The sequence below is a fragment of the Cucurbita pepo genome, chromosome LG06 (assembly GCF_002806865.2).
Source record: "Cucurbita pepo subsp. pepo cultivar mu-cu-16 chromosome LG06, ASM280686v2, whole genome shotgun sequence".
Classification (NCBI taxonomy): Eukaryota; Viridiplantae; Streptophyta; class Magnoliopsida; order Cucurbitales; family Cucurbitaceae; genus Cucurbita; species Cucurbita pepo.
In genome coordinates this window covers 517,520-528,835 of record NC_036643.1, presented here as the reverse complement: position 1 = coordinate 528,835, position 11,316 = coordinate 517,520, and the positions used below count along the sequence as shown (strand labels likewise).

The 11,316-nt window shown below is 39.4% G+C and overlaps 2 protein-coding genes across 2 annotated transcripts; both read left to right on the top strand.

Annotated features, from left to right (window-relative positions):
* The first annotated feature begins 302 nt into the window (after positions 1-302).
* Positions 303-5,745, top strand: LOC111797369 (jacalin-related lectin 4-like). Its single transcript, XM_023680355.1, has 13 exons — positions 303-420; positions 494-709; positions 795-1,048; positions 1,131-1,332; positions 1,414-1,667; positions 2,334-2,574; positions 2,674-2,930; positions 3,741-3,936; positions 4,025-4,278; positions 4,395-4,611; positions 4,708-4,964; positions 5,048-5,252; positions 5,392-5,745. Exons 1-13 carry the CDS (start codon positions 418-420, stop codon positions 5,650-5,652), a joined length of 2,817 nt encoding a protein of 938 aa, XP_023536123.1. The 5' UTR covers positions 303-417; the 3' UTR covers positions 5,653-5,745.
* A 1,603-nt stretch (positions 5,746-7,348) lies between these two features.
* Positions 7,349-11,307, top strand: LOC111797309. Its single transcript, XM_023680287.1, has 4 exons — positions 7,349-7,528; positions 7,608-9,657; positions 10,531-10,726; positions 10,896-11,307. Exons 1-4 carry the CDS (start codon positions 7,363-7,365, stop codon positions 11,142-11,144), a joined length of 2,661 nt encoding a protein of 886 aa, XP_023536055.1. The 5' UTR covers positions 7,349-7,362; the 3' UTR covers positions 11,145-11,307.
* The last annotated feature ends 9 nt before the right edge of the window (positions 11,308-11,316 follow it).

Below are 11,316 nucleotides of genomic sequence, written 5' to 3'. Positions count from 1 at the left end.
TATCTTTCCCACAATTGCAGCTCTTGCTTCCGACTTGAAAGTTACGGTAAGTTAATTTGTAACAATTTAATCGCTATTTAAAAGTCATTTAATAGTTTTTTTTTATCTAGTTAAATTAATAGTTCTGTAATGACCTATGGAATTCTTCCATTTCTTAGCCAAGAAAGAAGAACAGGAAGAAAGGAATCGAACCCCGGAAAGTAGAAACATTGAAATTTGTTTGATGGGTAGGTAATGTGGGGCCTCTAGCTTTTCTCTGTCCCGTCCAAACCCATCTTTGCACTCCTTCTGTACTGTGTTCGTTGACATTTATTACTAATCCAAGTCAATAATCCCAAATCCTCTCTCGCTCGAAGTTCTTCTTTCTTTTCCTTCTCGCAATCCTGAATTTTGCAGTGCCTCGCTACTCTACAGAGGATGGTAAGTATTAACTTTTAGCTAAGCTGACGAAAAGATTGCAAACAATTTATGATTTGCCATTTTCTTGCTGCAGAAAGACGAAGAGGGTTGCCCGGATACGACGGTGAAGATTGAAATTCTTGGAAGCAAGGAAGGTGGTGGACCTTGGGATGATGGGGCCTATTCCACCATCAGACGGCTTCTAATTTATCACGGACAGTGGATCTGTTCTCTTCATGTTGAGTATGATAAGAATGGCCATTCAATTTGGGGTTCCAAGCATGGCGGGAACGAAGGTTCCCTTTCTGAGGTACTCCCAAGCCTTAGTTTGAATCGTCATTGCCTGAATAATTGTCTCGTTCTGTTGATTTTGCTCGAACCGTTGATGATTGCAGGTTATGTTAGATTACCCATATGAGTATCTAATTTCAATTAGTGGTTACTTCGGCTACATAGGCCATTTGGGAATTGCAGCAGATGTGATTCGTTCCTTGACTCTCCAAACAAATAGAAAAACTCATGGACCATTTGGCATGGAAGAGGGAACCAAATTTTCATTCCCAATTATGGGGGCCAAGATTGTTGGTTTACATGGCAGATGTGGTTGGTTCCTCGATGCAATTGGACTCTACATACAGCCAATTCCAAGGTACGTACATACGATCGTCTACTTGTATGCTGCAAACATATGAACAGAAATGAATTAATTCCATTTTGATTCTGCTATGCAGAATCCAACTCAAGAACTACAGCCTGGGACCTTTTGGAGGCAAAGCTGGGCATCCATGGGAGTACGTTTTTCGGTCGATCAGACGGTTTGTAGTTAATCATGAACAATGGATCCACTCCATTCAATTTGAGTATGAGGATAAGAATGGAAAGTTGGTATGGTCCAAGAAGCATGGTGACAGAGATGGAAGTTCCAAATCAGAGGTTATACCCCAAAATCCTCTGATGAATTACTCTGCCCATAACCTGTTTGTTGAAATTCCTAACTTGGGCATTTGTTTCTAGGTGGTGCTAGAATCTCCAGATGAGCATTTTGTTTCTATTCATGGCTACTACAGCCACATACGTGCTATGGGAGATCCTGCCACTGTGATTCGATCGCTGACATTTGCAACTAATCGAAGAACTTATGGGCCGTTTGGAGCTGAAGATGGAACCAGATTTTCATTTCCAATTATGGGGACAAATATCGTTGGTGTCAATGGCAGATCTGGTTGGTACCTTGATGCGATCGGACTCTACTTAGGAACAACTCAAAAGTAGGCAGCCCATCTTTATTCTTTTCATTTTCTGAATATCGTCTTCTATTTCTATGATATAAACATACATAATATGCTTACTTTTTTGCTCGTTATCATTTCATCCTGTTGTGTGTGTCGTTTTTCAAACTAATAGAAGAATTTATGGGTCGTTTGTCGTTTTTCACCCACACATATATATAGATAATGCGAGTACTCTCCAACACGATAAGATCTTTAATGAATTAAATTCTCAGACATGGTCACGTGGGATCATATACAGTTAGAAAACTTAAAATAATGCAGGGTGTGGTTTTTCAAATGGATCCCATGATTTGTTTCTTTTCTACCTTCTAATCTCATTCTTTTCAAATATGACAAATTAGTTTAGTAGTATATTTTGAATTATGGTTCATTACTGAAGTTAATTATGTTAGAAATTACTATGATCCACTTTGAGCATAAACTCTAGTGGCTTTGCTTTTGGCTTTCCCAAAATGCATCATACCAATGGAGATGTATTTCTTACNTATTCCTTACTTATAAACCCACGATCATCTCCTTAATTAGCGATGTCGGACTCCTCTTCCAACAATCCTCCGGTTGAATTTTTTTTTAATATTAAATATATCATAGTCAACAAAGTAAAATTAGTGTATGATGGTAAGAAGTTATTGTCCTATGCAGAACGAAGGCTGAGATGGAGCCTGCAGCTTCACCAGCACCCGAAATTCAAGAGGTGCCCTCTAAGCTGAGACAATATGGTGGTGAAGGTGGGGATGGTTGGGAAGATATGTTTCGGTCAATGAGACGGCTTGTGGTTCGTCATGGATTGTGGATTGACTCCATTCAGTTTGAATATGAAGATGATAATGGAAACATAGTGTGGTCTAGGAAGCATGGTGGAGATGGAGGATCCCCATCAGAGGTTAACCCAAATCCTCCTTTCTATTCATTCCTCTCTCCATAATTTGCTAATCCTTACCGAAACTTTCAGTGAAGTCATAGTGTTCAAATGGAATTGCAGGTTGTTTTGGGATTTCCAGGGGAGCATCTTGTATCCATTCATGGCTACTACAGTGATCTTCTTAGTTGGGGACTTGGAATCACTGTGATTCGATCCTTAACTCTGGAAACCAATAAGAAGACCTATGGGCCATTTGGAGTTGAAGATGGTTCCAAATTTTCATATCCAACTGTTGGGTCGAAGGTCGTGGGCTTCCACGGCAGATCTGGATGGTATCTTGATGCAATTGGACTCCACGTAGTGTCGATTCAAGAGTAGGTCATAACCAGAGCCTCCTCGAGCAATTTCTCAGGCCGTTGGCCTACGTGCGGTACTTCTAGCTTCACATTGTACCGTATTATGTCTTTTCGTTAAATAATTAACATAAATTCATGTAAAAAAAATTGTATTTGCAAAAGCGTGAAGCCAAATAATTATTTCATAGAGATGTTCATGGAAAATGGTGGGAATGGAGAAGTCTCTGCTCATGTTAAAATTCTTCTTTTATTTTTACATGGACCATAGAAAAAATCTTTAATATATTTTCTCAACAAACCGAAATAAGAAATATGTATAAATATAATATATTTAATGTATAATAATTTTATGCATTTATATATAATGGGGTGCGGTTGAGATGGAAAATATAATCCTTTAATCCCTCTCCATTTTCGGTTTAAATGGGGATTCTGCACCGAGGTGCTACAGACTAAATGCACATTTTGTAATTTACAAGTCCATTTGACTCTAGCTGCCATGGGGCTTAAAAAAAAAAAAATCCTCTGGCGAACTGTTGAGCAGTGTATGAGTTTTTTATTTGGTGTCTTGCCGGTCAACTCTTATATAATAGGAACAGAGGCCTCAATCCCGGAACAAGTCTCATTTGTCTACCTTTCCAGCTCCTTAATATTATATATTATATTCGCCGGCAGATGCCATTTTATATACTATCCCCATTGATATCCACAATGTTCTTTTTCGTTCAAGATCTTAGCCCTTTGCCATCACAATTCTACAGAGCCTTATGGTATGTATAAATTTGATTTGGAAGGTGATGATGAAGCTGCACTCAATTTCTGATTCCACTTTTTCTTACTGCAGGAAGACAAAGGTTCCTGGAATCCGGCGGCGTCTAACACTTGGGACGACGGAGTTTATTCTACGATCAGACGGATCGTAGTTTATGAGAGAGAGTGGATCTGTTCAATTCAGATTGAGTATGATCAGAATGGAGAATCATTTTGGTCGCCGAAACATGGTGAAGACGAAGGTTCCAAATCGGAGGTCAGTCAGAGCAAAGCTCTAGATTATTAAATTACCATTACCTGAATCAGTTTAAACTCCAAATCTTCTTTGAACCAATGGATTGTAGGTTGTTATAGATTATCCGGATGAGTACTTAATTTCAATTTACGGATACTATGGCTGCATACATAATTGGGGAAACGACGTCACTGTGATTCGATCATTGACTTTGGAAACCAACATTAGAAGTTATGGACCCTTTGGAGTTGAAGAAGGGAACAAATTTTCATTTCCAGTAACTGGATCGAAGATTGTTGGGTTCCATGGAAAATCTGCTCGGTACCTCAATGCAATTGGAGTTCATGTCCAAACAATTCAAAAGTATGTTTGTCATATCTTGATATGATCGGAAGGGCATAACATTTTTGCTTGATATAATAATTAAATGAAACAATAATACAATGTATTATTAAAATATATCTTAACATAACATGTAGAATTGGGCTCCAGCCTGAGTCTCAGCCGAAGCACTTGAACTTGGGACAATATGGAGGCAAAGGTGGAGATCCTTGGGAGGAGACTTTTCAAACAATCAGACGGCTGGTAATTTATCATGGACTTTGGATCGACTCCATTCAAATGGAATATGAGGATGAGAATCAAAAGTTAATGTGGTCCAAGAAGCATGGTGGGGATGGAGGTTTCCGATCAGAGGTTAGCCCAAAACTTTCATCAAGTTTTTCTTACTAGCTATAGCTTCGTGTGTGGATGTTTACAAACAAAAATGTTAATAACTGGAATGGAAAACAGGTTGTTCTGGAGTTGGATGAGCATCTTGTTTTGGTTAATGGCTACTACAGTGACTTGCATAAGTGGGGAATTGCTGCCACTGTGATTCGATCATTCACTCTAAAAACCAATAAAAGAACTTACGGGCCATTTGGGATTGAAGATGGAACCAAATTTTCATTCCCATTTACAGGGCTAAAGATTGTTGGCATTCATGGAAGATCAAGCTCGTGTCTGGATGCAATTGGGGTGTCCGTACATACAACTCAAACCCAAATGTGCGCTTAGCTTAGCTTAGCTTAAGCTATATTTTGATGATACCATTGAGGAGTTATGATATGTAATTGTCTGTGTCATGCAGAAAAGGGCTGGGGGCTGAGAAATTTAGCCTAGGAGAATGTGGAGGTGAAGGTGGAGAGCCTTGGGAGGTGGGTTTTAGGAGAATCAGGCAATTGGTTATTAGTCATGGACAGTGGATCGACTCCATTCAAATGGAATTTGAAGACGAGAATGGGGAGTTGGTTTGGTCCGAGAAGCATGGTGGAGATGGAGGTTCCGAGTCAGAGGTTAGCCCAAATCCCTCGCAAGTTCTTGTGTGTTTTTCCTGTTGACTTGTTTGTTCATAATTACTGGCTTGTTTGTTCTTAATTACTGGCTTGCTGTTTCTAAATTAGAAGAAATATTGTGATGGAAATGGAAGTGCAGGTTGTTCTAGATTTTCCAGATGAGGAGCTTGTGACAATCCATGGGTACTATGACGATCTACAGTACTGGGGATTGGATGCCACCGTGATTCGATCCCTGACTCTGGAAACCAACAAAAGAACTTATGGGCCATTTGGGGTTGAAAATGGAACCAAGTTTTCATTCCCAACTGTTGGGGTAAAGATCGTCGGCGTTCATGGCAGATCTGGTTTGTATCTCGATGCCATTGGCCTTCTCGCCCTTTCAATTCAAGACTACTAGTCACTCCTACGCTCTTTCTACTTCTGTTCACCATGATGTTGTATTTGTATGTTTCCACACGATTATGTAGCTAATTAACTCTTCTGTTTTTTCTTTCCCGAGTAGATTATGTCATTATTAAATAAAAAATGGAATTTTGTATGTATTTTTGTTTGGTTTGAAATTATTATTATTATTATTTTTTATTGACTTCTTTATTTAACAAACATATATTATTATATGTTTATATTTCAAAATAACTTTTTCTTTTTCTTATTTCTTTACAAAATGTTGGATAATATCAAAGTTTTGAAGTCGTTCGAGTGTATATTATTATTTTTAATTCTAACACGATACATGTCTGAAAATTTAAGCTTATGATTTGTTAATTTACTTTATTTTAGTTAAATTAATATAAATTGTATTTACGTTGGTGGAACATTAATTATCCATTATTCATAAATTAAAATAAATATTTAAATATAATTTTTTTTAAAAATTAGTTCTTTTTACATGTAAAATTGTTGATTGTGCCAATGATTTCTTCTCTAACAAGAAAAGTATATTATATGGTTTCAGGAAAAAAAAAAAAGTATATATTATACTTTTAATTGTTTATAAGAAATTATTTGTTCATCCAACAATTGATGGAAACCACTTCACTTCCTTTTGTTTGTTAATTTATTTTATCTAATACGGGTACACACAATGTATGGACGTGATAAAAATACTTTGGTCTGGACGAGAGTTGTCATAAGGATGATCTAGTTGATGATGAGAACAATTTGAGTTTGAAGAGCGATCATCTTCTTTCCAACTCGTTGTAGAAGAAGTGCCGAATGTAATTGATCTAAACTGAGCATCTAGCCGATGTAGATTCCAAGATGAAACCTACAATGGTGGTCGATCAGGTTTACTCTAAACCTTAAATCCTTGTATAATAAATAAAACTAATGTTGAAAGTTCATTGGGTAGGGCCTCAAAATGATCTTAGATCATGACGAGATGATACGAAAAACTGTTTCACAACTTAGTCAGTTATGTATCATTGTCAGCTTTAGAAGAGGTTTTCACACTTACAAGGAATTGTTTTCTCTCCAACCGATTTGGGATCTCAAAATTTACTCATTTGGGTCCAAACCAAAGGGGATCTCAAAATTCATCCTTTGGGTCTGCTTTGCTCTCCTTCCAACCGATGTGCGATCTCAAAATCCACCCTCTTGGGTAGCCGGCGTCCTTACTGGCACATCGTTTAGCCCATCTCTAATAAATATTGTTTGCTTTGACCCGTTACGCATCTTCATCAGATTCACGGTTTTAGAACACGTTTACTAAGGGGAGGTTTCTACACGCTTACAAGGAATGTTTCATCCCCCTCCCCAACCGATGTGGGGGATCCCACAACTACGAACCTTCTGAGTAAATAAACGATGAGGTATAGGTCAATCATAATTTAGTTTATTTGATTGTATATTCTTCAACAACTCGACTAAGATTCATGAAATTATATTTTTAAGTCCCGAAGCACACTAAACCGAGTCGATAAAGCATACGAAAACTTGATCGGGTTCAAACCGAACTCTTCCACATTCCATCCACTTAAAACATTGTTCATCAATTTTTTTCTTCCTTAGATTGTAGACAATCAAGGGATCCAAAAACATTGTTTTCCGAAGTGGTCCTTTTCTCCAAAATCCACACTTTTGGGGGCTAAAATTTGAAATTACCACCATGATTACTCATTCTTCACATTTCTTCACTCTGATTATCAGCATCACATTCCTAACCCAAAACCATCAAGATTCTCATGGCAAAGGATGCGCACATCTCCGTACTTTCGCTCCCGATCTCACTCTTGTCTTCATCCTCAGTTCCCCAGTTTTCCATCAATTTTTCGGTATCTCAATCGATTCTGCAACTAATTTGTTTAATGTCGGGAAGCTCTGGTTACTAGCTTTGATCTTGCTCTTGTTTAGTTTATGTACAGTGGAAGAAAAAGGAGGAGATCGCTATGGATTTTGACCTTCTGAACAATCCCCATCCGCACCCTTTGTTCTTCATCGAAGAGGGGAAGAATGATGAAGTGGTTTTCTGCACCAGATGCCGTCGAATATTGCATCCGCCGGCGTTCAGCTGCTCCGATTCAGCCTGTAACTTCCATATCCATCAATCTTGCATCGACCTTCCTCCGCAAATCCACAACCACTTCCACCCCCAACATCCTCTTTCTCGATCCACCAACAACCACATCTGTAATGCCTGTTGGCAAATGCCGTCGGGCGATGTTTATCTGTGTCGCAGCTGCGGTTTTCAGATTGACGTCAAATGCGCCATCGCCGACACCAAAGCCAGCGGTGTACGGCAGACGTCCGATAACGAGTTTCGACATTTCAGCCATCCCCATACGTTAACCCTTCAGCGAGAACAAAACATAGCAACCAATGAAATTGTTTGTGTTGTCTGTGGATTGCTTATAAAATCAGGTTCTTCTTATTACTTTTGCTCTATTTGTGACGCCCATTTTCATCAACAATGTGCCGAGCTGCCGCGCGAGATGCTAAACTCTGATTTTCACGAACACCCTTTATTTCTTCTTGCCGATGTTAGCCATACCCAAACCATCTGTAATAGTTGCAAAAATGACTGCGGAGAGTTCATCTATAACTGTTCCCCATGCAAATTCAACCTACATGTCGCTTGCTTACAATCTTTCAATCATAAACACACCTTCACCAAATTTAGGAATCAGATACAGTTTGTTTGTCGAGCATGTGGTGAGAAAGGAAATGGATTCTCATGGTATTGCACCATTTGCCATCTTTCGGTTCATAAAGAATGTGCTGAATTGCCGTTAACTTTGAGGACATTTGGACACCGCCTTCATGATCTTAGCCTCACCTATTTTCGTGATGGGATTGATTTTGTAGGCAACAAGATGGATTGTAAGATTTGTGGGGAAGAAATAAAGGCCAAATATGCTGCATATGGTTGCTACAAATGCAAGTACTTTGTCCATTTGGATTGTGCTCGAAAGCAACGCGTTGACTCTAACTTCACTGTGGATGATCTTGATTCTTCCGATGATGAAAACGCCAAGATTGAGGTTTCCGGCTCTGAGATTCAACATTTCATTCATCATCATCGTTTAGCCTTTGTCACTGAGGAGCAACTCAGGCAGGACAGAGTTTGTGATGGGTGTATGAAGCGCCTTTCAGGTCCATCTTACGGCTGCGAGGAGTGTGGTTTCTTTGCCCACAAAGAATGTCTTGAATTTCCTAGAAAGAAAAGGAACTTCCTCCACCAACATAGGCTGAATCTCATCTCAATCCCAAATTTCGTCTTCCAATGCAAAGCTTGTCTCAAACATTTCAATGGCTTTGCCTACCACTGCAAAACATGTCTCTCCACATTTGACACCCGATGCGCCTTGATCAAGATCCCATTTGAACACCCTGGTCACCAACACCCCTTATCTCTTGACCGCTCAAACGATGACCACATATGTGAAGGTTGTAAGGAGGGGGTGAAGAACAAGATGGCGTTTCGATGTGTCGACTGCAACTTCCATTTGGATGCAGGATGTGCGACACTGCCACTTGGAGTAAGATACAGATTTGATCCACATCCTTTAGACCTGACATTTGTTGAGGATGAAGAAGAAGAGTATTGCTGTGATATCTGTGAGGAAGAAAGAGAGCCGGGGCCGTGGTTCTATAGCTGCCAAAGGTGCAGTTTTGCTGCACATTTGGATTGTGCTGTTGGCATGTTTCCTTACGTGAAGTTAAAGAAGCATGAAGCTCATAAGCACACGCTGAAACTTGGGATGAAAGCGAAGGAAGAGGATTGTGTGGCTTGTGGTGAATCATGTGCTGAGGAGTTGGCCTATGAATGCATTTCCGATTGCAAGTTCAAGGTGCACGCCATTGGGCTGTGTTACCACAGGCAGGTAGTGCAGGGGAGCCTGGCTTTCACCAACCGTTCTTTTTCCTCTCGTGGAATTGGACTCCACCAACACACTATTCAAAAGTAAGTATGCTCAATGATGCACTTTTAACTCTCTTTTGTGATCTGTCTTGTGCTTGGTTTGTTAGTTTGTTTCAAGTTCTTTATTCTATGACAAAGAGAGGGTTTATAAATGTATTACCAGCAGCTTTTATCCATTGAGCGATACTTGGCTTTGTGGGCTTTGTGGATTGTTGGGAGGGAGTCCCTCGTTGGCTAATTAAGGAGTTGATCATAGGTTTATAAGTAAAGAATACATCTCGGTATGAAGCCTTTTGGGAAAACAAAAAACAAAGCTATGAGAGCCTATACTCAAAGTGGACAATATCATACCAGTGTGGAGACTCGTGATTTCTAACATAGTATCAAAGTCATGCCCTTAACTTAGCCATGTCAATAGAATCATCAAATGTCAAATAAAGAAGTTGTGAGTCTCGAAGGTGTAGTCGAAAGTGACTCAAGGGTCAAACAAAGGGTGTACTTTGTTTGAGGGCTCCAGGGAAGGAGTCGAGTCTCCATTAAGGGGAGGCTGTTTGAGGGCTACATAGGCCTCAGGGGAGGCTCTATGGTATACTTTGTTCGAGGGGAGGATTGTTGAGAATTGTTGAGAATTGTTGGGAGGGAGTCTCAAATTGGCTGAGGATCTCCATCACATTGGGCTGATTAAGGAATACATCTCCATTGGTATTAGGCCTTTTGGAGAAACCAAAAGTAAAGCCATGAGAGCTTATATTCAAAGTGGACAATATTATACCATTGTGGAGGTCCATGACTCCACAATTTTTTAATAGGCTTGTCTACTTCTTAGTTAAGTTAGAATGTATAAATTATGTTACGACTCCAAGTGTTTTTGAACTTAGATTCTGCGAAACTGAAAATTATTTGGTCATTTGATAGCGGGCGCATTCATAGAACGATTGGGCCGTATGGAGGTGGAGGTGGAAGTGCTTGGAACGAAAAAGTTTTCACAAAGATCAGAGCATTCGGTATTAATCATCAAGAATTGATCTACTCCATTCAAATTCAGTATGAGAAGGATGGGAAGTTGACATGGTCGACAATGCACGGCACAGATGGCGGTTCAAGATCTGAGGTTACCCTCAAAACTTCTTATGAATCTCCTGTTGTTAAATTTGTTTGCCTCAATCAGATTGAGATTCTTAGTAACTTGTAGGAAATTATGGGTCTGTCTTCTTTTATCAATGTTCTTCCAATACTTCAAAGATTAAATCCTGTTGAAACTAAGTGATGTGTAATTGCAGGTTGTTTTTGATCAAGATGAACATCTCGTCTCAATTCGTGGCTATTATAGTGACTTAAGTAAATGGAGAATTGCACTCGTTGTTATCCGATCACTGACATTGGAAACAAATAAAAAAAGTCATGGGCCGTTTGGTGTTGAAGAGGGAACCAAATTTTCGTTCCCAACGGGAATAAAGCTCGTTGGCCTCCACGGTAGGTCTGGTTCGTTTCTTGATGCCATAGGACCCTACGCCATTGCAAAAGAGTAGGCTCATCCTTTTAAGGCAATTTATGATGCTAAATACATTCTACTCTTCACAAAAATTCTGGATCTTTGTTCATATTTTATTTGTACAAACTTGTAGTCAAATGTACAGGCGGGTACTATTTGGGCTTTCGCCCCAATAAATATTGTACTCTTTGAGCTTTTTATTCTTGGGC